The 25689-nt window shown below is 49.5% G+C and overlaps 1 protein-coding gene across 1 annotated transcript in view; it reads right to left on the reverse strand.

Moving 5' to 3' along the window:
- Positions 1-25689, reverse strand: part of ZC3H3 (zinc finger CCCH-type containing 3) — a 194309-nt gene that overhangs the window by 43371 nt on the left and 125249 nt on the right. The window contains exon 9 of the mRNA XM_083144927.1: positions 13306-13437. Within this exon, the coding sequence (XP_083001053.1) occupies positions 13306-13437 (132 nt within the window). The remainder of the gene's footprint in view (positions 1-13305; positions 13438-25689) is intronic.

Below are 25689 nucleotides of genomic sequence, written 5' to 3' on the forward strand. Positions count from 1 at the left end.
CTGGCTGCATAATATATCCCATCCCCTGCCAGGTGCCACTGCAACAAGATCGTCACTGTGATCCTCGTCACCTGCCACTGGCTACATAATATATCCCATCCCCTGCCAGGTGCCACTGCAACGAGATCGTCACTGTGATCCACGTCACCTGACACTGGCTGTATAATATAAAGGTGCCACTGCAACAAGATCGTCACTGTGATCCACGTCACCTGCCACTGGCTACATAATATATCCCACCCCCGCCAGGTGCCACTGCAACGAGATCGTCACTGTGATCCACGACACCTGCCACTGGCTGCATAATATATCCCATCCCCTGCCAGGTGCCACTGCAATGAGATTGTCACTGTGATCCACGTCACCTGCCACTGGCTGCATAATATATCCCACCCCCTGCCAGGCGCCACTGCAACGAGATCGTCACTGTGATCCACGTCACCTGCCACTGGCTGCATAATATATCTGTCCCCTGCCAGGTGCCACTGAAACAAGATCGTCACTGTGATCCATGTCACCTGCCACTGGCTGCATAATATATCCCATCCCCTGCCAGGCGCCACTGCAACAAGATCGTCACTGTGATCCACGTCACCTGCCACTGGCTGCATAATATATCCCACCCCCTGCCAGGTGCCACTGCAATGAGATCGTCACTGTGATCCACGTCACCTGCCACTGGCTGCATAATAAATCCCACCCCCTGCCAGGTGCCACTGCAACAAGATCGTCACTGTGATCCACGACACCTGCCACTGGCTGCATAATATATCCATCCCCTGCCAGGTGCCACTGCAACAAGATAGTCACTGTGATCCACGTCACCTGCCACTGGCTGCATACTATATCCCATCCCCTGCCAGGTGCCACTGCAACAAGATCGTAACTGTGATCCACGTCACCTGCCACTGGCTGCATAATATATCCCATCCCCTGCCAGGTGCCACTGCAACGAGATCGTCAATGTGATCCACGTCACCTGCCACTGGCTGCATAATATATCCCATCCCCTGCCAGGTGCCACTGCAACAAGATAGTCACTGTGATCCATGTCACCTGCCACTGGCTGCATAATATATCCATCCCCTGCCAGGTGCCACTGCAACAAGATAGTCACTGTGATCCACGTCACCTGCCACTGGCTGCATAATATATCCCATCCCCTGCCAGGTGCCACTGCAACGAGATCGTCAATGTGATCCACGTCACCTGCCACTGGCTGCATAATAAATCCCACCCCCTGCCAGGTGCCACTGCAACAAGATAGTCACTGTGATCCACGTCACCTGCCACTGGCTGCATAATATATCCCACCCCCTGCCAGGTGCCACTGCAATGAGATCGTCACTGTGATCCACGTCACCTGCCACTGGCTGCATAATAAATCCCACCCCCTGCCAGGTGCCACTGCAACAAGATCGTCACTGTGATCCACGTCACCTGCCACTGGCTGCATAATATATCCCATCCCCTGCCAGGTGCCACTGCAACGAGATCGTCAATGTGATCCACGTCACCTGCCACTGGCTGCATAATATATCCCATCCCCTGCCAGGTGCCACTGCAACAAGATAGTCACTGTGATCCATGTCACCTGCCACTGGCTGCATAATATATCCATCCCCTGCCAGGTGCCACTGCAACAAGATAGTCACTGTGATCCACGTCACCTGCCACTGGCTGCATAATATATCCCATCCCCTGCCAGGTGCCACTGCAACGAGATCGTCAATGTGATCCACGTCACCTGCCACTGGCTGCATAATATATCCCACCCCCTGCCACTGCAACAAGATCGTCACTGTGATCCACATCACCTGCCACTGGCTGCATAATATATCCCACCCCCTGCCAGGTGCCACTGCAACGAGATCGTCACTGTGATCCACGTCGCCTGCCACTGGCTGCATAATATATCCCACCCCCTGCCAGGTGCCACTGCAATGAGATTGTCACTGTAATCCACGTCACCTGCCACTGGCTGCATAATATATCCCCCCCCCTGCCAGGTGCCACTGCAATGAGATCGTCACTGTGATCCACGTCACCTGCCACTGGCTGCATAATATATCCCATCCCCTGCTAGGTGTCACTGCAACAAGATCGTCACTGTGATCCACGACACATGCCACTGGCTGCATACTATATCCCATCCCCTGCCAGGTGCCACTGCAACAAGATCGTCACTGTGATCCACGTCACCTGCCACTGGCTGCATAATATATCCCATCCCCTGCCAGGTGCCACTGCAACGAGATCGTCACTGTGATCCACGTCACCTGCCACTGGCTGCATAATATATCCATCCCCTGCCAGGTGCCACTGCAACAAGATAGTCACTGTGATCCACGTCACCTGCCACTGGCTGCATAATATATCCCACCCCCTGCCAGGTGCCACTGCAACGAGATCGTCACTGTGATCAATGTTACCTGACACTGGCTGCATAATATATCCCATCCCCTGCCAGGTACCACTGCAACGAGATCGTCACTGTGATCAACGTCACCTGCCACTGGCTGCATACTATATCCCATCCCCTGCCAGGTGCCACTGCAACAAGATCGTCACTGTGATCCACGTCACCTGCCACTGGCTGCATAATATATCCCACCCCCTGCCAGGTGCCACTGCAACGAGATCGTCACTGTGATCCACGTCACCTGCCACTGGCTGCATAATATTTCCCACCTCCTGCCAGGTGCCACTGCAACAAGATCGTCACTGTGATCCACGTCACCTGCCACTGGCTGCATAATATATCCCACCCCCTGCCACTGCAACAAGATCGTCACTGTGATCCACATCACCTGCCACTGGCTGCATAATATATCCCACCCCCTGCCAGGTGCCACTGAAACAAGATCGTCACTGTGATCCACGTCACCTGCCACTGGCTGCATAATATATCCCACCCCCTGCCAGGTGCCACTGCAATGAGATTGTCACTGTGATCCACGTCACCTGCCACTGGCTGCATAATAAATCCCACCCCCTGCCAGGTGCCACTGCAACAAGATCGTCACTGTGATCCACGACACATGCCACTGGCTGCATACTATATCCCATCCCCTGCCAGGTGCCACTGCAACAAGATCGTCACTGTGATCCACGTCACCTGCCACTGGCTGCATAATATATCCCATCCCCTGCCAGGTGCCACTGCAACGAGATCGTCACTGTGATCCACGTCACCTGCCACTGGCTGCATAATATATCCATCCCCTGCCAGGTGCCACTGCAACAAGATAGTCACTGTGATCCACGTCACCTGCCACTGGCTGCATAATATATCCCACCCCCTGCCAGGTGCCACTGCAACGAGATCGTCACTGTGATCAATGTTACCTGACACTGGCTGCATAATATAACCCACCCCCTGCCAGGTGCCACTGCAAGGAGATTGTCACTGTGATCCACGTCACCTGCCACTGACTGCATAATATATCCATCCCCTGCCAGGTGCCACTGCAACAAGATCGTCACTGTAATCCACGTCACCTGCCACTGGCTACATAATATATATCCTACTCCAAGCCAGGTGCCACTGCAATGAGATCGTCACTGTGATCCACGTCACCTGCCACTGGCTGCATAATATATCCCACCCCCTGCCAGGTGCCACTGCAATGAGATCGTAACTGTGATCCACGTCACCTGCCACTGGCTGCATAATTTATCCATCCCCTGCCAGGTGCCACTGAAACAAGATCGTCACTGTGATCCACGTCACCTGCCACTGGCTGCATAATATATCCCACCCCCTGCCAGGTGCCACTGCAATGAGATTGTCACTGTGATCCACGTCACCTGCCACTGGCTGCATAATAAATCCCACCCCCTGCCAGGTGCCACTGCAACAAGATCGTCACTGTGATCCACGACACATGCCACTGGCTGCATACTATATCCCATCCCCTGTGAGGCGCCACTGCAACAAGATCGTCACTGTGATCCACGTCACCTGCCACTGGCTGCATAATATATCCCATCCCCTGCCAGGTGCCACTGCAACGAGATCGTCACTGTGATCCACGTCACCTGCCACTGGCTGCATAATATATCCATCCCCTGCCAGGTGCCACTGCAACAAGATAGTCACTGTGATCCACGTCACCTGCCACTGGCTGCATAATATATCCCACCCCCTGCCAGGTGCCACTGCAACGAGATCGTCACTGTGATCAATGTTACCTGACACTGGCTGCATAATATATCCCATCCCCTGCCAGGTGCCACTGCAACGAGATCGTCACTGTGATCCACGTCACCTGCCACTGGCTGCATAATATATCCCACCCCCTGCCAGGTGCCACTGCAACGAGATCGTCACTGTGATCAATGTTACCTGACACTGGCTGCATAATATATCCCATCCCCTGCCAGGTGCCACTGCAACAAGATCGTCACTGTGATCCACGTCACCTGCCACTGGCTGCATACTATATCCCATCCCCTGCCAGGTTCCACTGCAACAAGATCGTCACTGTGATCCACGTCACCTGCCACTGGCTGCATAATATATCCCACCCCCTGCCAGGTGCCACTGTAACGAGATTGTCACTGTGATCCACGTCACCTGCCACTGGCTGCATAATATATCCCACCTCCTGCCAGGTGCCACTGCAACAAGATCGTCACTGTGATCCACGTCACATGCCACTGGCTGCATAATATATCCCACCCCCTGCCACTGCAACAAGATCGTCACTGTGATCCACATCACCTGCCACTGGCTGCATAATATATCCCACCCCCTGCCAGGTGCCACTGCAACGAGATCGTCACTGTGATCCACGTCGCCTGCCACTGGCTGCATAATATATCCCACCCCCTGCCAGGTGCCACTGCAATGAGATTGTCACTGTGATCCACGTCACCTGCCACTGGCTGCATAATATATCCCACCCCCTGCCAGGTGCCACTGCAATGAGATTGTCACTGTGATCCACGTCACCTGCCACTGGCTGCATAATATATCTGTCCCCTGCCAGGTGCCACTGAAACAAGATCGTCACTGTGATCCACGTCACCTGCCACTGGCTGCATAATATATCCCACCCCCTGCCAGGTGCCACTGCAATGAGATTGTCACTGTGATCCACGTCACCTGCCACTGGCTGCATAATAAATCCCACCCCCTGCCAGGTGCCACTGCAACAAGATCGTCACTGTGATCCACGACACATGCCACTGGCTGCATACTATATCCCATCCCCTGCCAGGTGCCACTGCAACAAGATCGTCACTGTGATCCACGTCACCTGCCACTGGCTGCATAATATATCCCATCCCCTGCCAGGTGCCACTGCAACGAGATCGTCACTGTGATCCACGTCACCTGCCACTGGCTGCATAATATATCCATCCCCTGCCAGGTGCCACTGCAACAAGATAGTCACTGTGATCCACGTCACCTGCCACTGGCTGCATAATATATACCACCCCCTGCCAGGTGCCACTGCAACGAGATCGTCACTGTGATCAATGTTACCTGACACTGGCTGCATAATATAACCCACCCCCTGCCAGGTGCCACTGCAAGGAGAATGTCACTGTGATCCACGTCACCTGCCACTGACTGCATAATATATCCATCCCCTGCCAGGTGCCACTGCAACAAGATCGTCGCTGTAATCCACGTCACCTGCCACTGGCTACATAATATATATCCTAATCCAAGCCAGGTGCCACTGCAATGAGATCGTCACTGTGATCCACGTCACCTGCCACTGGCTGCATAATATATCCCACCCCCTGCCAGGTGCCACTGCAATGAGATCGTCACTGTGATCCACGTCACCTGCCACTGGCTGCATAATTTATCCATCCCCTGCCAGGTGCCACAGCAACAAAATAGTCACTGTGATCCACGTCACCTGCCACTGGCTGCATAATATATCCCACCCCCTGCCAGGTGCCACTGCAATGAGATCGTCACTGTGATCCACGTCACCTGCCACTGGCTGCATAATTTATCCATCCCCTGCCAGGTGCCACTGCAACAAGATAGTCACTGTGATCCACGTCACCTGCCACTGGCTGCATAATATATCCCACCCCCTGCCAGGTGCCACTGCAACGAGATCGTCACTGTGATCAATGTTACCTGACACTGGCTGCATAATATAACCCACCCCCTGCCAGGTGCCACTGCAACGAGATTGTCACTGTGATCCACGTCACCTGCCACTGACTGCATAATATATCCCATCCCCTGCCAGGTGCCACTGCAACAAGATCGTCACTGTAATCCACGTCACCTGCCACTGGCTACATAATATATATCCTACTCCCTGCCAGGTGCCACTGCAATGAGATCTTCACTGTGATCCACGTCACCTGCCACTGGCTGCATAATATATCCCATCCCCTGCCAGGCGCCACTGCAACGAGATCGTCACTGTGATCCACGTCACCTGCCACTGGCTGCATAATATATCCCATCCCCTGCCAGGTGCCACTGCAACGAGATCGTCACTGTGATCCACGTCACCTGCCACTGGCTGCATAATATATCCCACCCCCTGCCAGGTGCCACTGCAACGAAATCGCCACTGTGATCAATGTTACCTGACGCTGGCTGCATAATATAACCCACCCCCTGCCAGGTGCCACTGCAACGAGATCGTCACTGTGATCCACGTCACCTGCCACTGGCTGCATAATCTATCCCATCCCCTGCCAGGTGCCACTGCAACAAGATCGTCACTGTGATCCACGTCACCTGCCACTGGCTGCATAATATATCCCACCCCCTGCCAGGTGCCACTGCAACAAGATCGTCACTGTGATCCACGTCACCTGCCACTGGCTACATAATATATATCCTACCCCCAGCCAGGTGCCACTGCAACGAGATCGTCACTGAGATCCACGACACCTGCCACTGGCTGCATAATATATCCCACCCCCAGCCAGGTGCCACTGCAACAAGATCATCACTGTGATCCACGGCACCTTCCACTGGCTACATAATATATATCCTACCCCCTGCCAGGTGCCACTGCAATGAGATTGTTACTGTGAACCACGTCACCTGCCACTGGCTGCATAATATATCCCACCCCCTGCCAGGTGCCACTGCAACAAGATCGTCACTGTGATCCACGTCACCTGCCACTGGCAGAGCTGTATAAGCAGCAGATGTACTAAGCCAATCAGCTCTCATCAACACAGCCTGCAGCAAGACAGGTAGCAGGGGATTGGTTGGTACCAAAGCTTAGCAAACAGAATCCATATTGGGATCTTTATCAAAGCTTGTTTAACGATATCAACCAATCAGCTCCATTTATCACGGCCTGTAACATGGTAGGTAGGCACAAGGTGGAACGCGTCATGTTACAGGAGGAGGAAAACGAACGTCATAAGAACAAGGGCCTGATGCTAAAATGGGTGCAGACCTGATTTTATTTGCAGTTGAGCGATTATCGACGTCTCGGTCACACAGCGCATGTTTGGCAATGTCGGTCATGGGGGATTTATAGGATTTGACAGTCAGGGAACGTTTGGGGGGCAGTAATGTTGGAGTGGCGTCAAAAACGCCGGGCGTGTCTCAGCTTTCTGCAGTGTGACCACAGGGATACTCGATGTTTGCCCGATGGTTACTAGTTGTAGGAAAGTGGCGTCTCTATATACAGTATCTCCTGGCGGTGGCGATGTTTGCAGCCACTGCCCATATTTGATGGTACTTGGGGAACGTGACATAAGTTTGAAGCTAGATGAGACAACACAGCGGTAGTGAGTGCAGAGCAGCAGCGGTCAGTGCGAGCCGTACATACGATACAAACCTCGTACGCGCAGTCAATACAGAACGTCCCGGAGGCGGCTGCTAATTACTTACATCTGGTTACCACTAATTAACGTCTTGGCTGATGTTGTGAATATTGATACAAAATGAAATGCACGTTACCGACTTCTGGCGCACAAAAGGAAAATGACAAAAGTGTCCTCATATACTGGACGCCATACGGTGCGAGACACCCTGCGCGACTGACGCTCTCTGATGAATCATATACCGTATTGTTATTTAAGGGGCAGATTTATCAATGAGTGATCATTTTGTTATCGCTCATTGTGAACGATAAATAGCACTCCTGCAATCAGCTCCTAACTGCCATTTTTTCAATTACAACACGCTGCCACGGGCCCCTGAGAGCCCAGCTTTCCCAGGACCCTAGCTGTCAGCAGGCAGTGCACGTGGCCCTGATAAAATCCTCTGCCACCAGAGATGCCACTGGCCATACCCAGGACACTGCCACAGGCCCGAGAGCCCACCTTTGCCAGGACCCTAGCTGACAGTAGTAATGAGAGAATATGGCAGCCGCACGGTATCTTGCAGATAGACACAGTGAATTACAATGACGCTGGTGACAGATCGGAGGGGACCCGGACATAACACCTAAAACCCTTCAGAAGCCGCTTTGCAGGACACGGAGATGTTATATTGAGGCTGCAGCATAATGAACATTACGGAGAGCGGCCAGAAATAAAGACTCGCTAAATAATTCACACGCGGAGGGAGCGCGCTATTCTAACAAGCACATGCTTTATGAAGCAAGGTTAACATTTTACTCCATTCGCTCAGATATTGCCTCGTCTCTGGGGCCCATTTCAGGACCGGCGAGGAGATAAAAAAAACCCGCCACACAACAAACAAACAAGCGGCGCAAAGATCCCGACTCAGCGCTTTTCTCTATTATTTGGGAGAATAAGGTTAACCCCTTCCCAGCCTGGCCTTGGGAAGTGGCTGCACGGCGGCATCTGTCCTCGTCAGCAGTCTCATCGCACACAATTACAGGGCGCGATCCATCATCCTGCCCACAATGCTTTTCTGACACTCCAAAAAGAGACGCGCTAAGCAGTTTCGCTAATAGAATAAATATTCTAAATATCTCTTTTATATTTTCATTTAAATTGGAATATTTTAAAAGTAATTGCGTGTGCTGGGCTTGCTGGGAGGGGGCCGGGTCTTCTCTCTCTCCCCCCCTGCGTGCGATGCTGGTTCCCCCTGCAGTGCGGTCAGACTCCCCCCGCTCCCGTCCTGTGACAGCTAAGGCAATAAATCTGCCCGGGTGCAGAATACTCAGCAAGGCCTGAGCGCTGCTCTCCCTCCCCCTGCGCAGCACAGAGTAAAACAGCACCTTCTATAGGTACAAGTGCACACGTTACACAGGACCAATGTCACTATTCCATCGCTAGGGAACACAGCTTACAATCTAGTTTTTGATGATGCATTTAAGTCAGGTGAGCTCGCTGCAGCTGTACGTACTGTGGCTATGGGAGAACCTCATAGTGCGAGTGTGGAAATGGCTGATAGGTCTAGTGTACAGGTAGATGTGCAATCGGTCGACACAAACAAAAGATTCACAAGCAACAAAAAGGTTGACACGACAATGGCCGGTAAATGCGGTTTTCACAAATTCTTCCCACTTTTTTTTTTAATACTTTTTTCATACTTTACCATCAACGTAGATGCCAATTGGGAACGGTAAAGCACGCCCTGGGCATGGTGAATGAACCAGGCCATAGGAGGGTACGTGCTACACTAATTGGGGGTCCATGTCTACAGGTGGTGAAATCGACACACAAATTTTTTTTAAAACTCACGTTTTATGTGTTGACTTATTGCACGTTGACCTTTTGTCAAGGTCAACCTGGTGCATGTCGGCTTTTTTGGTGCCAACCTGTTGACTGTCTAACTAAACAATGTAGAAGACCTTTCAATCCACACCCCTGTGGACTGGTTCCGGTTGACACTGGGTCGACAGGCAATACAGTAGGACGACATGCACTAGGTTGCACATTAGCAAAAAGTCGACACCAGCAAAATCGACTTGTTTATGATCCATGTTGACTGCTAGTGAGAATGGTAACGTGTATTGAGCTGAGCTAAGCGAGGCACCATGCGAGGGTACACGTTACACTAATTGGGGGGTTCATGTTAACAGACACCAAAAATAAAAAAAACTTCTGTCCACCATTTCCATGTTGACCTTTTGTCGACTTTTAATGTGTCGAACTTTTCACTGTCGACCAATAGTGGCCGACCTATTGAATGTCGACCAAAGTACGGTCTAATCTTTTAATCCACCCCTATTAATAATTCAATGTATGTGACTATAGCACCAGGCCTCCACATAAATAAAGGCCCGTCATTGTAACGGAGTGATTATAACCGTCCACCAGCTGGACACAATGTCGGGCGTAAATCATTAGTATTAACATTATTTTATACTTTATTTATGGAGGTATTGGGGCTGATGGAGTAGGTGACGCACACGCCCGCCCCGACACAGGCCGCGACCGCCCCGACACAGGCCCCACCCACCCAGACACAGGCCCCACCCGCCCGGCACAGGCCCCACCCGCCCGGCACAGGACTCACCCGCCCGACACAGGCCCCACCCACACAGCACCAGCATGTAGCACAGCATGCACATAACCTATGGATATATACACGGACAGACGCATATAACAGCAGCTGCTCAGTAGTTTTGATGACCTTAAAAAAGTTTCAAACTTTTGCGCACTAATCAATGAGACAAAGACTGTGACACCCGGGGGGGTCTCCGGAGGCTCACAGTAACCCAATAACGGATAAACAGGACGACGGCTTGTCCAGACGGAGTAGAACACCCATTGTAATGTACGATCTGCCGCCCAAGCAGTTCTGCGAGCAGAGAGCCCATAATCCCGGCTTTGATCTGTACAATAAATGTCTCTTAATCCTCAGACTCTTGGAAGCCAGAGTAACAGCTCCCGATGCGGCGGCAGAGGGAAGAGCGCTAAAGGGGGACATTCGCATATACAGGTGTATGTACTGTGTATTATGACGTAACTGTGTCTGCGCAGGACCGCGGAATTGCCAGAATAAGGCAAACGAGCGCTGTGAGCTTCAGGAATGGCTTATAGTGTAGAACGTATATACGGTAAACGTATAGAATTATAATCAAACTCTGATTCCATTTGTACCAGTGACCTCTACAAAACACACCCACCTCCTTAACGACACACAGTCATTAAGTCAACAGTCAAAAGGTTGACCACTACTTCAGTCCACACATAAAAAAAGGTAAATATACATTAGGGCGGCATGGCCAAACGGGCAACGGAGAAAAAGTTCGACATGGGTTATTCATGATTTTTCTTTTACCTACGTCGTCAGACACCCAAAAAAGTGAAAAGCTCATGTCGTCCTTTTGCTTGTGTCCTAGCAAAAGGTCGATTTCGAATAGGTTGACACAAAATGTTAACATGGGTTGTTCAAGCTTTTTTGGTGGCCATGTTGACACCCGAGCACACAGTATGTACCCCAATTAGTACAGCGCTTCTCTCGCCATGGTGCCTCAGTCTACTACCGCTGCGTTTGGCACACTTTACCGTTCACCATCGGAGTGCCCATGGATGGTAAAGTATATAAAAGTCCAAAAAAATTGAAGAAAAACTCATGTTGTGCGAGGGCACCCGCTGGAGTCCCAGCTGCGGGCGTTCTACAGCGATACCATCAATACCTGTGTACACTCGGGTCCCCCGGTCAGTTGTCCACTTCTCCATCTCAGTGACATCCTGAACTGACCCAATGGTGGTCATGTCCCCTTGACACCCTACAAACATTTCTCCGGGGGACAACAGTTCTTATATATCAGCGGTAACAACTCCAGCACCGGCCTCTTGTGAGCGATCCCTGACATAATTAACCAATCTGGTGGTTTTTGATGTCCCAAAGCATTGGATGACTCTTTTCCCCTTCATATACAAGGTACCTTATCCCATATTATCAAATCAAGTGCTGGCCAGCCGATATTAAAAGGGATAAATACGCCATTATTAATGAACGTAAAGAGGACTGATTTGCATACTTCTGGTGGAAATTAGTGTCTGTTTCTAATTATATTAATATATGTATTTTTACCTTTGTCCTTTATGAATTGTGATGTTTTATTTTATTCTGATGAAATTCGTATTCATAATCGACGATGAATTAATTATTGTGCTCTCTGAGAGATATTTCTCTTATTCTTTTGTTCTCATGTAGACCTTTCCATGGTTCAATCACAGCCACATCAACCTCATGTCGACAGTGTGAGAGTGTCGACCATATGCTGTTGAGCCTATGACCTGGATCCCGTACACAACATATCAGTGTATTTTGGACCAGGGAGTAATTTTCCAAAACCGTTTAAAGGGAAAGTTATTTACAAACAAATGCAAATGAGCAGACGATGGCAACCAATCAGCTTGAACCATTCTAGCTCCAGTTATGAAATGATTACAGTAAATGAGCCACTTCCTTACTGGGTGACGCCAGCTGTTGTCTATGTACAATGTGCATTTAATATGTCCATCCCTTGTCCTGACCTAATAAAGCTGTAAAAATAATGGTCGTCATCCCTCATCTGTGTATCTACAATATATGGAATATATACCGATACCAGCGACTACCCCAAGATTCCTCTGCTGCCAGCCCCCATCCCCCACCTCACAAAATGAACGCCTTGGTGAGGGTGCTCCTTGACGAAGGCATTCGCACATATTTGCGCATACACAGAAAACCTGGCAATATTCGCACATGTGCAGAAAACCCTCTATCTGCCGGGGGAACCAATTCGCTCCCGGGTCCGGAACACCCCCACAATGACCATGTCTCTTCATTACACGGTGCAGCAGTGCTCCTCACAGTGTAGAGAGACTGAGCTGTGAATTATTGTGCTTGTGGAGGAACACTGTGATCATGTGACAATCGCTACCTCATTACTTGCAGTGCTCCTCACAGTGCCGAATGGAGGAGGAGCGCAGTAATCTCGCTTTGGGAATTTACCTGTGACAGACCTGTATAGCCCTGGCTAATGCCAGTACACAACTCACCTTTGCTCCCATGGGGTCCGAAACACCCACACAATTCATATGTCTCCTCATTACACGGTGCAGCAGTGCTCCTTACAGTGTAGAGAGACTGAGCTGTGATCATTGTGTTTGTGGAGGAACACTGTGATCATGTGACAATCGCTACCTCATTACTTGCAGTGCTCCTCACAGTGCCCAATGGAGGAGGAGCTCAGTAATCTCGCTTTGGGAATTTACCTGTGACAGACCTGTATAGCCCTGGCTAATGCCAGTACACAACTCACCTTTGCTCCCATGGGGTCCGAAACACCCACACAATCACCATGTCTCCTCATTACACGGTGCAGCAGTGCTCCTTACAGTGTAGAGAGACTGAGCTGTGATCATTGTGTTTGTGGAGGAACACTGTGATCATCGCTACCTCATTACTTGCAGTGCTCCTCACAGTGCCCAACTCACCTTTGCTCCCATGGGGCAATATCCCTTGAGAAAATCCTGACAGACTTCGGCCTTCCTGGAGACATACACGTGGCTGTATGGACAGTCGTTATTGTGACATATTCCCTTCAGGAAGTAGGAGCACACCGGCATCTGGGGAGAGACAGGAGACATTTCAATGAGAAGCCAGGGGCACAGGTTTAGGTGTATAGAACATTAATCTATGACAAAGGGGAGCCGAGCAGTGAGGATTCTAGTTAAGCAAGTCAAAGAGAAAAAGTCATCGGAGCACGGTCTTGGCTTACGCTGCCTTTATTACGTACTATGTATGATCTGGTACTGTACATGGTATCTGGTTTCTGCAGAAAAATTGGTGTAAACCCTGTGTACTGATACAAAAGGCCAGATTTTCCTTTTGTTTCGTTCTGATTTAATTTAAGTGGATTTATCAAAATAGAGGTGAAAATTGCCAAGCAAACATTTGTATCCACCATAATGACCTGTAATGTTACCTTATATAGGAAATATAGGGTGAGATTTAATAGGATGAGATATTCAGAAAGTGAGAGATTTGGGAAGAAATCTCCAGTTTTTTTAAAGCGGCAATCATTTACACTGCAAAACCAGTTTGATTTTGCAGTGTAAATGATTGCCGCTTTAAAAAAACTGGAGATTTCTTCCCAAATCTCTCACTTTCTGAATATCTCATCCTATTAAATCTCACCCATAATCTTTTTTTACACAACATTTTTTATTTGAATTTATATAACAAATGTGAGGGACGCTGGTATTTTTAGCCGATATTTTGAACATCTCTCCCAGATACGTTGGCACATAAAGGGTTAAAGTAATATTATCAGGCCTCTTATAAAGCCTAGCTCCCATGCAGTCGGGACAGGTCACTTGTATTACATAAAGCATAAATATATATTTATACATTGATACACACAGCGGGGATGCCGGCATTCAGAATACCAACACCGGCATCATGGTGGAGGGAATCCCAATGGGGGTCAGGTAAGTATTCATACCTTCCCCCTATCTCCCCCTAATCTTCCCTCCCTGTAGCCTAACCCTACTTCCCCTTACCCTGTGCCTAAACCTAACCACCCCTCGACCTGCCGCCGAACCCTAACTTCTAAGTGATTAACCCAAACCCCTCCCCCTCCACAGCCTAACCCTAACCTCTAAGTGATTAACCCTAACCCCTCCCCCTCCACAGCCTAACCCTAACCTCTTAGTGATTAACCCTAACCCCACCCCCTCCACAGCCTAACCCTAACCTCTAAGTGATTAACCCTAACCCCTCCCCCTCCACAGCCTAACCCTAACCTCTAAGTGATTAACCCTAACCCCTCCCCCTCCACAGCCTAACCCTAACCTCTAAGTGATTAACCCTAACCCCTCCCCCTCCACAGCCTAACCCTAACCTCTAAGTGATTAACCCTAACCCATCCCCCCACAGCCTAACCCTCACCTCTAAGTGATTAACCCTAACCCCTCCCCCCACAGCCTAACCCTCACCTCTAAGTGATTAACCCTAACCCCTCCCCCCACAGCCTAACCCTAACCTCTAAGTGATTAACCCTAACCCCTCCCCCCACAGCCTAACCCTAACCTCTAAGTGATTACCCTAACCCCTCCCCCTCCACAGCCTAACCTTCACCTCTAAGTGATTAACCCTAACCCCTCCCCCCACAGCCTATCCCTAAACTTTTAAGTGATTAACCCTAACCCCCCACAGCCTAACCCTCACCTCTAAGTGATTAACCCTAACCCCTCCCCCTCCACAGCCTAACCCTCACCTCTAAGTGATTAACCCTAACCCCTCCCCCTCCACAGCCTAACCCTCACCTCTAAGTTTTTAACCCTAACCCCTCACCCCACAGCCTAACTCTAACCTCTAAGTGATTAACCCTAACCGCTCCCCCCACAGCCTATCCCTAACCTCTAAGTGATTAACCCTAACCCCCCCACAGCCTAACCCTCACCTCTAAGTGATTAACCCTAACCCCTCCCCCTCCACAGCCTAACCCTCACCTCTAAGTGATTAACCCTAACCCCTCCCCCTCCACAGCCTAACCCTAACCTCTAAGTGTTTAACCCTAACCCCTCACCCCACAGCCTAACTCTAACCTCTAAGTGATTAACCCTAACCCCTCCCCCCACAGCCTAACCCTAACCTTTAAGTGATTAACCCTAACCCCTCCCCCCACAGCCTAGCCCTCACCTCTAAGTGATTAACTGTAACCCCTCCCCCTCCACAGCCTAACCCTAACCTCTAAGGGATTAACCCTAACCCCTCCCCCCGCAGCCTAACCCTAACTTCGAAGTGATTAACCCTAACCCCTCCCCCCCACAGCCTAACCCTCACCTCTAAGTGATTAACCCTAACCCCTCCCCCCGCAGCCTAACCCTAACTTCGAAGTGATTAACCCTAACCTCTCCCCCTCCACAGCCTAACCCTAACCTCTAAGTGATTACCCTAACCCCCCCCCACAGCCTAACCTCTAAGTGATTAACCCTAACCCCTCCCCCCGCAGCCTAACCCTCACCTCTAAGTGATTAACCCAAACCCCTCCCCCCACAGCCTAACCCTCACCTCTAAGTGATTAACCCTAACCTCTCCCCCCACAGCCTAACTCTCACCTCTAAGTGATTAACCCAAACCCCTCCCCCCACAGCCTAACCCTCACCTCTAAGTGATTAACCCTAACCCCTCCCCCCGCAGCCTAACCCTCACCTCTAAGGGATTAACCCTAACCCCTCCCCCCACAGCCTAACCTTCACCTCTAAGTGATTAACCCTAACCCCTCCCCCCGCAGCCTAACCCTCACCTCTAAGTGATTAAACCTAACCCCTCCCCCTCCACAGCCTAACCCTCACCTCTAAGTGATTAACCCTAACCCCTCCCCCCACAGCCTAACCCTCACCTCTAAGTGATTAACCTAAACCCCTCCCCCTCCACAGCCTAACCCTCACCTCTAAGTGATTAACCCTAACCCCTCCCCCCACAGCCTAACCTTCACCTCTAAGTGATTAAACCTAACCCCTCCTCCGCAGCCTAACCCTAACCTCTAAGTGATTAACCCTAACCCCTCCCCCCACAGCCTAACCCTCACCTCTAAGTGATTAACCCTAACCCCTCCCCCCACAGCCTAACCCTCACCTCTAAGTGATTAACCCTAACCCCTCCCCCCGCAGCCTAACCCTCACCTCTAAGTGATTAAACCTAACCCCTCCCCCTCCACAGCCTAACCCTAACCTCTAAGTGATTACCCTAACCCCTCCCCCTGCAACCTAACCCCTCCCCCCACAGCCTAACCCTAACCTCTAAGTGATTAACCCTAACCCCTCCCCCCGCAGCCTAACCTCTAAGTGATTAACCCTAACCCCTCCCCCCGTAGCCTAACCTCTAAGTGATTAACCCTAACCCCTCCCCCCACAGCCTAACCCTAACCTCTAAGTGATTAACCCAAACCCCTCCCCCCACAGCCTAACCCTCACCTCTAAGTGATTAACCCTAACCCTTCCCCCTCCACAGCCTAACCCTAACCTCTAAGTGATTAACCCTAACCCCTCCCCCCACAGCCTAACCCTCACCTCTAAGTGATTAACCCTAACCCCTCCCCCCGCAGCCTAACCCTCACCTCTAAGTGATTAACCCTAACCCCTCCCCCCACAGCCTAACCCTAACCTCAAAGTGATTAACCCTAACCCCTCCCCCCACAGCCTAACCCTCACCTCTAAAGGCCCCCATACACTAGGGCGACTTGTCCTTAGGACAAGTCGCCCCCGACTTCCCCCTGAGCTTCCCCTGCTGCTCACCGGGGGAGCTTGATTAGATTGGCACTTGATGTGCCATTTTTTACATGTGATAAATCGTCGCGATTTATCACATGTAAAAAACCCGGGGAGCAGGGGGGGGGGGGCGGCTACCGAGCAGGGCTGCTGGTGGGAGCAGGGGGGGCTGGGGATGCTGCGGGGGACACAGGCGGCATAGAGCCGGGCAGAGGGAGCCGGGAGCTGTCAGTGCTAGAAAAAAAAAGCCTATACAATGAATGGGCAGCCTGTGATTGGCTGAGCGCTCTCTCAGCCAATTGATGACTGGCTGAGAGAGCGCTCAGCCAATCACAGGCCGCCCATTCATTGTATGGGCTTTTTTTTTTTATTCATTACTGACAGCTCCCGGCCGGCTCCCCCTGCCTGGCTCTATGCCGCCCGTGTCCCCCGCAGCGTCCCCAGCCCCCCCTGCTCCCTCCACCGCAGGTCCCAAGTCGGGTGGTCGGACGTGCAGCAGGTCCGACCACCTGACGCAGATCCGATGCGCACGGGACCGCACATCGGATCTGAGGGGACATCAAAACTAGCCGATTTTGGTCCGATTTAGGCCAGATCCGACTGATCTGGCCTAAATCTGACCAAAATCGGCTAGTGTATGGGGGGCCTTAAGTGATTACCCTAACCCCTCCCCCCACAGCCTAACCCTCACCTCTAAGTGATTAACCCTAACCCCTCCCCCCACAGCCTAACCCTCACCTCTAAGTGATTAACCCTAACCCCTCCCCCCACAGCCTAACCCTCACCTCTAAGGGATTAACCCTAACCCCTCCCCCCACAGCCTAACCCTCACCTCTAAGTGATTAACCCTAACCCCTCCCCCCACAGCCTAACCCTAACCTCTAAGTGATGAACCCTAACCCCTCCCCCCACAGCCTAACCCTCACCTCTAAGTAATTAATCCTAACCCCTCCCCCCACAGCCTAACTCTAACCTCTAAGTGATTAACCCTAACCTCTAAGTGATTAACTATTTCAGGTGTCGACGTAAGCCCTGTTGACATTCAGTGGTAGACCCAATGTATGTCGACCTAGTGACCGTATCCCGCATACCGCTTATATAGGATTCCTCATCTTTGCTTGGTCTACCCTAAAAGCACTGACCACTGGTATGGAGGTATAGCAATAGGGTCAAAGGTTGGTCCCTGATTTGCTGCACAGCCACAGGGCAGGAATGAGGGGAAGGGAACGTTATACAGACAGGCAGAAGGGTGGATCACATGGTGGAATGACCCAATTTGCACCAGGACCTTTAATCTATGCTGTTGCCGCACACATCAATGTTTACCACCACGACGAGACATTATTAGTGTATTATTATAACAACCAGTCCCCATACTTGGCGTGCCTCTGTGATGTTTGATCCCGCTGAAGACAAACAACATACATAATGAACTTTAATTACTGCACGGTTAATACACAGTGAATGTTGCATATAAAAAGGTAGGAAAGCCCGGTTCTGCCTTGTATCAGACGATACTGTTGTTTTTCTTGGTGGTGGAGCCCATAGAGGATAAGCTGGTCACTTAGGAGGATTTGCACAATATTCGGGGCGAGAAGGAACCAGGATCAGATATAAACATGGACAGAGATGATACAGCCTGGTCTCCCCCCCTCCCATGCCTAGTTATCTTATTGAGCTTGATTGGCCAATTAGCAATGAGCCAGGAGAGTTCGGGGAAGAGCCAAGGTTGTTTATGCCCAATGTTGTGAATGTTAAACATATTAACAAAACCATGGGGACAGATGACACCCTAGCCTTGGCCTCTCTCCTGGATTCCCTCTTAGAGGATCATCAAAGAAAACGGCAGAGTGTACCTAGTGTAAAGCGCTATTAAAGGTCTCATTAATGAAGAATGGGAACAGATGGACCAACGTCAGACTAATCTACTGATACTTCATCATGTGAATTCCTTTAAAGTTGAAGAAGTTTCTAAGTGCTGATCGGTGCCGTAAACCTGATGCAACTTGCTGCCAGTCTGTCTACAACTATCCTGTTGGAAGAGGTGCCCTGTGGATCCATGGACTGGGGAAGTGGTTGGTGTTCCTTCAGGAGTACGGAATGCAAGCACTGCAAGTGCTCCCCCAATGGACGCCTGTGGCTTCTCACCCCTCAGGATCAATGGGTTTGCATCATCATCAATGAAGGGTACACGATTGAAATCCACATACCGTGTTTCCCTGATAATTAGACCTACCCCGATAATAAGCCCTACCCCAGATTTGGAACATTTGTCCAAAATAAGCCCTCCCCCGAAAATAAGGCCTATGAATTTTCCCATAGATTTTATTAAAGTTATTAAAATGTAGCCCTGCTCAGCCCCGCTCAACTCTCCTGTACCTGTACGATAATACCGCGGCTCCCGTTCCCAGGGATGCATTGCGGTAGGCGCGGCGTGACGTCACGCCGCGCACATCACGCGGCTGCTGAACAGTACAGCGCCGACAGCACACAGGGGCCATCAATACAGTTCTGGCTGTCTCGGTAAGCAAACAGAGGTTTGGGGCCATCAAGAATGTGGGGGCATGTGGAAAGGTTTGGGGCCATCAAGAATGTGGGGGCATGTGGAAAGGTTTGGGGCCATCAAGAATGTGGGGTCTATTAAAATAAGCCCTCCCCCGAAAATAAGACCTATGGTCTTTTTTGAGAGGAAAAAAAAAGGTACTTATGTAGTAACTGGGCTGCCGATTTTGAAATCGGGTCCGACCATATCGCATGCGATGCGATGCGATGGACCCGATTTTTCCATAGGATTCAATGTTAAAATGGACTCTGTCCATTTTAACATGGAATTCAATGGGAAAAGGGGTCCTTTTCATACCCCTACTATCCAAGTGGGCATGGAGTTGGATATAAACCTGTGGCGAGCGTAGCGAGCCACCGAGCCCGAAGCGTGGCGAGCGTAGCGAGCCCCGCGAGGGGACACAGAATACCGTTCGCTCGCCACGCTTCGGGCTCGGTGGCTCGCTACGCTCGCCACAGGTTTATATCCAACTCCATGCCCACTTGGATAGTAGGGGTATGAAAAGGACCCCTTTTTCCCATTGAATTCCATGTTAAAATGGACTCAGTCCATTTTAACATTGAATCCTATGGAAAAATCGGGTCATCGCATCGCATCGCATGGTCGTATGCGATGCGATATCGCATCGCATCGCATCTGATTGTATGCCTTAACTTAAGGCATACAATCAAAAAATCGGCAGCCCAGATACTACATAAGTACCAAAAAAAATAAGACAGTGTCTTATTATCGGGGAAACACGGTATATAGAGATTACAGAACAGTTTATAGGCTTTTATAGAGAAATAAGGACTCTCCCCTGACAAGAGAGGCACTTGCATCCATTTTCGTAGTAGAACTGTCATGATGGAACTTCAGAACAGTTTCCATCGCTTCATTCATCAATGTTTCTGCAAGGATGTAGGACAGTCTAGTCTCCAGGGGATAGCAACGTAAGTAAGCATGGTAACTCCTTTGTGAGCCCATCGTATGGACAGTAGTACAAAGGGACTGCATCTTGACCCAAAGGGCTGGTCTTTGATGTGTCTTCTGTATAGGACCTGAAACACTAGGTGCGAAACCCAAACTAGGAGACCCTGCTTCTGCTGCCACACCTCAGATTCTTGAAGATAATGTTCTTCAAGATGACTTAGGCAAAGGCCTGTTCTCTCTTCCCTGATCGTTACAGCCTCTAGGCCTCGTGCTTGTCTGGACAATAGAGGAAAGTCTGATCATTTTGTTGTTTACAAGCAGTAGTAGAACATTAGACCTTGTATCGAGGATTTCTTGGCAACTTGGGGTAGATTTAGCACTAGATGCTCTAACATCTGATTCATTTGAGCCTTTGCAAAACATCTCCCTCAAGTAGAAGACACTTATGGTGTTATTTCTGGTAGCAATCACTTCGGCCTATTGAGGGGGAGAACTTCATTGCTCTACAGTGTAAGCAGCCCTAAATATATGTGGACAAAGTGGTTTTGCAAACTATTCCTACAGTACTTTATTACCAAACGTAGCTTCCGGTTTCTTATCAATCCGGAAAGGAAAATTCCATCTCTCCGCCACCCACTAAAGAAGAATGGTCACCGACCCTGGATCTAATCATTTCATTATCTCTTCAGTACAAGGGAATTTCAGAAGATCATATCTTAGGTACTTGCTGTAGGATCAACATGGAAAAGGGGATATTGGGAAAAAAACCTGTGCACCAGTGCCACGTGTTATTTTAGATACAATATGGTATAATATATGATATATGATGATCCACTATTTTATTATATCAAAATGCTTCTGCACTAATAAGTAATGTGGAGGTGCTCCCCTGAGAGTAATAAATGATGCAACAAGAAAGAGAAAAAGTACTCTCTGTTTTTGGGGGCACGCTTTAAATTAAAACAACGTTTATTTATAAATTCATTAAAAATAGTTTAGACATGACAGGACAGACATACATTAAACATACACAAATTCTAGAAACTCAATTTTAAAGAGTTCTATATTTAATTGTGGATAGGTTATTATCAAGAAAATATCACCCAATCCAGGAAAAGTTCTGGTTGGGGGCTACCAGTCTCACACAATTTTAGGTACCACAATATATGGAGTGGACCGCAAATATTTGTTTTTTGCTTACTTTACACCAATAAATGTAAATATTTGCTTATCAGGCCACTAGAGTGGGATTTGACAGGGAAATTCTGCTAGAGATTGTGCTTTCTTCTACAGCCAGTGGTTGATATATAAAAGAAAGTCTCTTTCTTTTAATATATCCACAATTAAATATAGAACTCTTTAAAATTGAGTTTCTAGAATTTGTGTATGTTTAATGTATGTCTAAACTATTTTTAATGAATTTATAAATAAACGTTAAGTTTTAATTTAAAGCGTGCCCCCAAAAACAGAGAGTACTTTTTCTCTTTCTTGTTACTTGCTGTAGGACCCAGGCAACACCCCTGCCCACACAGTCTCTTGTGGAATGTACCAGAGGTTGTCACTGTGAAGGCTTAAGGCCCCATACACTAACTCAATATGGGCCAGATGGAATGGGTCAAGAAATAGGCTAAAATCGGGTCAGTGTAATGTCCCCTCGGGTCCAATGCATGGTCGTGTGCACATCGGACCTGAGTCGGAGGTCAGACCGGCATGCAGGTCCAACCTGAGACCTCCCTCCGGGCGGAGAACTGGGGTCGTGTGCGATCCATCACAAGTAAAGGATGGCATGTGATGGGCTGGGCATACACTGTTGCAAGAAATCACAGTAGTGTGTGCCCAGCTTTACAGTGTACCAGACCTAAGGTAAGGTGCCAGAAGCAAAAGGGATGTGTTCTACAATGGTGGTGGGGATTCTGGGCAAGCCAGGTTCAGGCTTCAGAACATGATCTATAAGACCACAAGGAGATCATCTCCTCAGACCGTCACTGGATGTTGTCATCAAGATGCGATGTTCAGGTGGAAGCAAAATCCTTCCAACAGTGATTCCATAAAATTCCTATGTTGTCATGGATATGGGTCATAGGGTCGACAGAACTTAGGTTGAAAGTCATTAGGTCAACCGCTGTAGGTCGACATGGAAAAGGTCAAGTTCTGATTCCCATGGTCCCATTGTATGCACTTCCGGCAATGGGAAGGGGCAAGCATGGGCAGTTTTCTACACGCATCAATGAACGTCGGGCGCCATTGAACCTATCTCCTGATTCTCTTTCCTTGGGTCACATTTGTTAGGTACTAACTACTGCTTCCCGGGAACATCCCAAGGGTCCTCTGACCTAGCCATCACTATGGCCCTTATCACAGTCTCTCAGATCCTTACGCTAGCCCAATTTTCTTGTTGACTTACTGCCTAATATATCCCACCCCCAACAGGTGCCACTGTCGGAAAAAATTACTATAATACACACACAAAAAATGTTAATGTCTGAGCCCCTTGCGCATCCGCTAATGGAAATAATACATCGGCAGTATTTAGGATAAACCACGTAAGTAACTTTGTGATGCGAATAATAGAAAGCCAATGTGAATACAACACACGAGCAGCACCTGTTGATTAAAATGATATACAGCGTGCCTACATTCTGTGTGTGAGGCACAGGGGGCAAATTTAGGGGTCAGGCCGCCCCTAGGCACAACATTTTTGTGCCCCCCCCCCCCCCCATTTTAATGTAATCATATATGTATATACATTGTTATTTATATATTTCATTAAAATTTAACTGTAGCCCACCTTAATATTTTTTTAAGCACTCTGGACTGCTCACTGGGAGGACCCGGAGGGAGGCACTTATTAGTACAGTGATTAGCACAGTGTCTCCGTCAGTCTCTCTCCGGCTCACACACTGACTGACTGAGTGCAGGGAGGATCTGCGCGCCACTCAGCTCAGCTTCTGGATACACAGCAGCCAATAGACTGTGTGTGTGTAGAGTAGCCAATGGGCGGGAGCCGGCAGCAGTGAGCCTGAGCCATTTCCGGGACGCGCCGGGGGACCTTCGGACCCAGCCACTAAGCGGTGATGTAATGTGCATGGCAGAGTGGGTGGGCAGTGGAGGGTGATGAGCAGCGCTGCCGCCGACATATGATAATTCATGTCTGCGGCGCTCGTCACTCGCCACTGCCCACCCGCTCTGCCATGCTGCTATTTAACAGAATTTCCGCCTGCCTGCCGCCCCTTAATTGGTACCGCCCTGAGGCCGGTACCTCACGGGCCTAGGCACAAATCCGGCCCGGACCGCAGCTGCATACCAAATGTTACTCTTTTCTGGATATCACGGTAGTGTAGTCGTTCAAATGCAGATACAGCTGCAGTCACACACAGAATATAGGGGATACGGTCATTAGGTCAACATGCATTTAGGTCGATCTAAGTCTAGGTCGACATAGTCATTAGGTCAAGAGTCATTAGGTTGACATGGGTTAGGTCGACAGTCAATAAGGTCGACATGGGGTTTTTCACTGTTTTTTGAGCCAACATGTGCTGACAGGCAATATTCATGCCCTACCATCCACTAGGAAATAGTGTGACGAGCGTAGCGAGGCACCATGCCCGAAGCATGGCGAGCGCAGCAAGCCATGCGAGGGGACGACGTGCACTTTAACCTGTGTCCATGTCGACAATCAGGCCAAAAAACAGTGAAAAACACCAGGTCAGCCTTTTGACTGTCGACCTAACCCATGTCAACCTAATGACCCTGTCGACCTAGACTCATGTCGACCTTCCTGCATGTCGACCTAAATGCATGTCTATCAACTGTCTAACAACTTGCTGGTGACCAACTGATCCACACCCAAATATAGACATGCCGCATATCTTTTTAATCAGCAGATGCTGCTTGTGTGTTATATTCACACTGAATGTCTGCAAAACTACGGCCGGTGTTAGCAGATCTGCCTGGGAACTGCTGGGTCACTCCCGCCGGACATCGCGCAGTACATGGTGTATTGAGGCTGATGCATGAGGACACATCTGTATAAATAAGCGGATTCACTTCTCCAGACAGTGGCACAGCGGCCAAATTAGCGTAAAGCCCCAAATAAATGCCATGGGGGTGCTGACTATAGTGATACTTCTGGGCACATTCAAATGGGGCAATATCTGGGCGGTATTGTCAGAGTATCTTCAATGTGCCCGTAATTTGCCATCTCCTATTACCTATGATTAATCGGCGAGGGAGGTTTTCCTCTGTGCAGACCCCACGGATCAGAACTTAACCTCACACACAACAATAAAATCCAGCCAATATTACAGCTGTAAAAGGATAAGGTGGGATTATTGGGGACACAATTACCTCCCGAAGTGCCGCTCACCTCAGTTACAATGTGATCAGACGCGTCTTGCCAGCCCATAAAAGCCAGGATACAGGGTTTTCAATCAGAGACATTATTCCCTGGAGCTGTAAACCTGACAGTACTGGGACAGTCATCTTGTACAGGAAGGAAGCACTAGTGCTGAGGTATTCTGTGTCCGACCTGTGTAATGTAAAGATTACAGAGCTGCAAGCCACCCAGGCCTCCAATGCATGTGCTTAAGTGACAGAAACCAATATTGACAGAGCTGCAAGTCACCCAGGCCTCCAATGCATGTGCTTAAGTGACAGAAACCAATACTGACAGAGCTGCAAGCCACCCAGGCCTCCAATGCATGTGCTTAAGTGACAGAAACCAATACTGACAGAGCTGCAAGCCACCCAGGCCACCAATGCATGTGCTTAAGTGACAGAAACCAATACTGACAGAGCTGCAAGTCACCCAGGCCTCCAATGCATGTGCTTAAGTGACAGAAACCAATACTGACAGAGCTGCAAGTCACTCAGGCCTCCAATGCATGTGCTTAAGTGACAGAAACCAATACTGCGTTGCGTGAGTGACCATGACAGTCCGGTGACATGCTACCAGATGGAGTATCTCCGGGCGTCACCTCCCAGTAACTGGCCATAATCACACTGTGGGTCATTCCTGCGCTTTTCCCGCCCATCTACCATCTAAAAAAAAAAAATGCCACTTTGGGGGAACATCAGAGCGAGATTCACTCTGCCTCATGCCTCAATGATGTCGCCATTACTAGGTGAAT

Source organism: Crinia signifera, chromosome 5, assembly GCF_055691185.1.
Source record: "Crinia signifera chromosome 5, ASM5569118v1, whole genome shotgun sequence".
In the NCBI taxonomy this organism is placed as follows: Eukaryota; Metazoa; Chordata; class Amphibia; order Anura; family Myobatrachidae; genus Crinia; species Crinia signifera.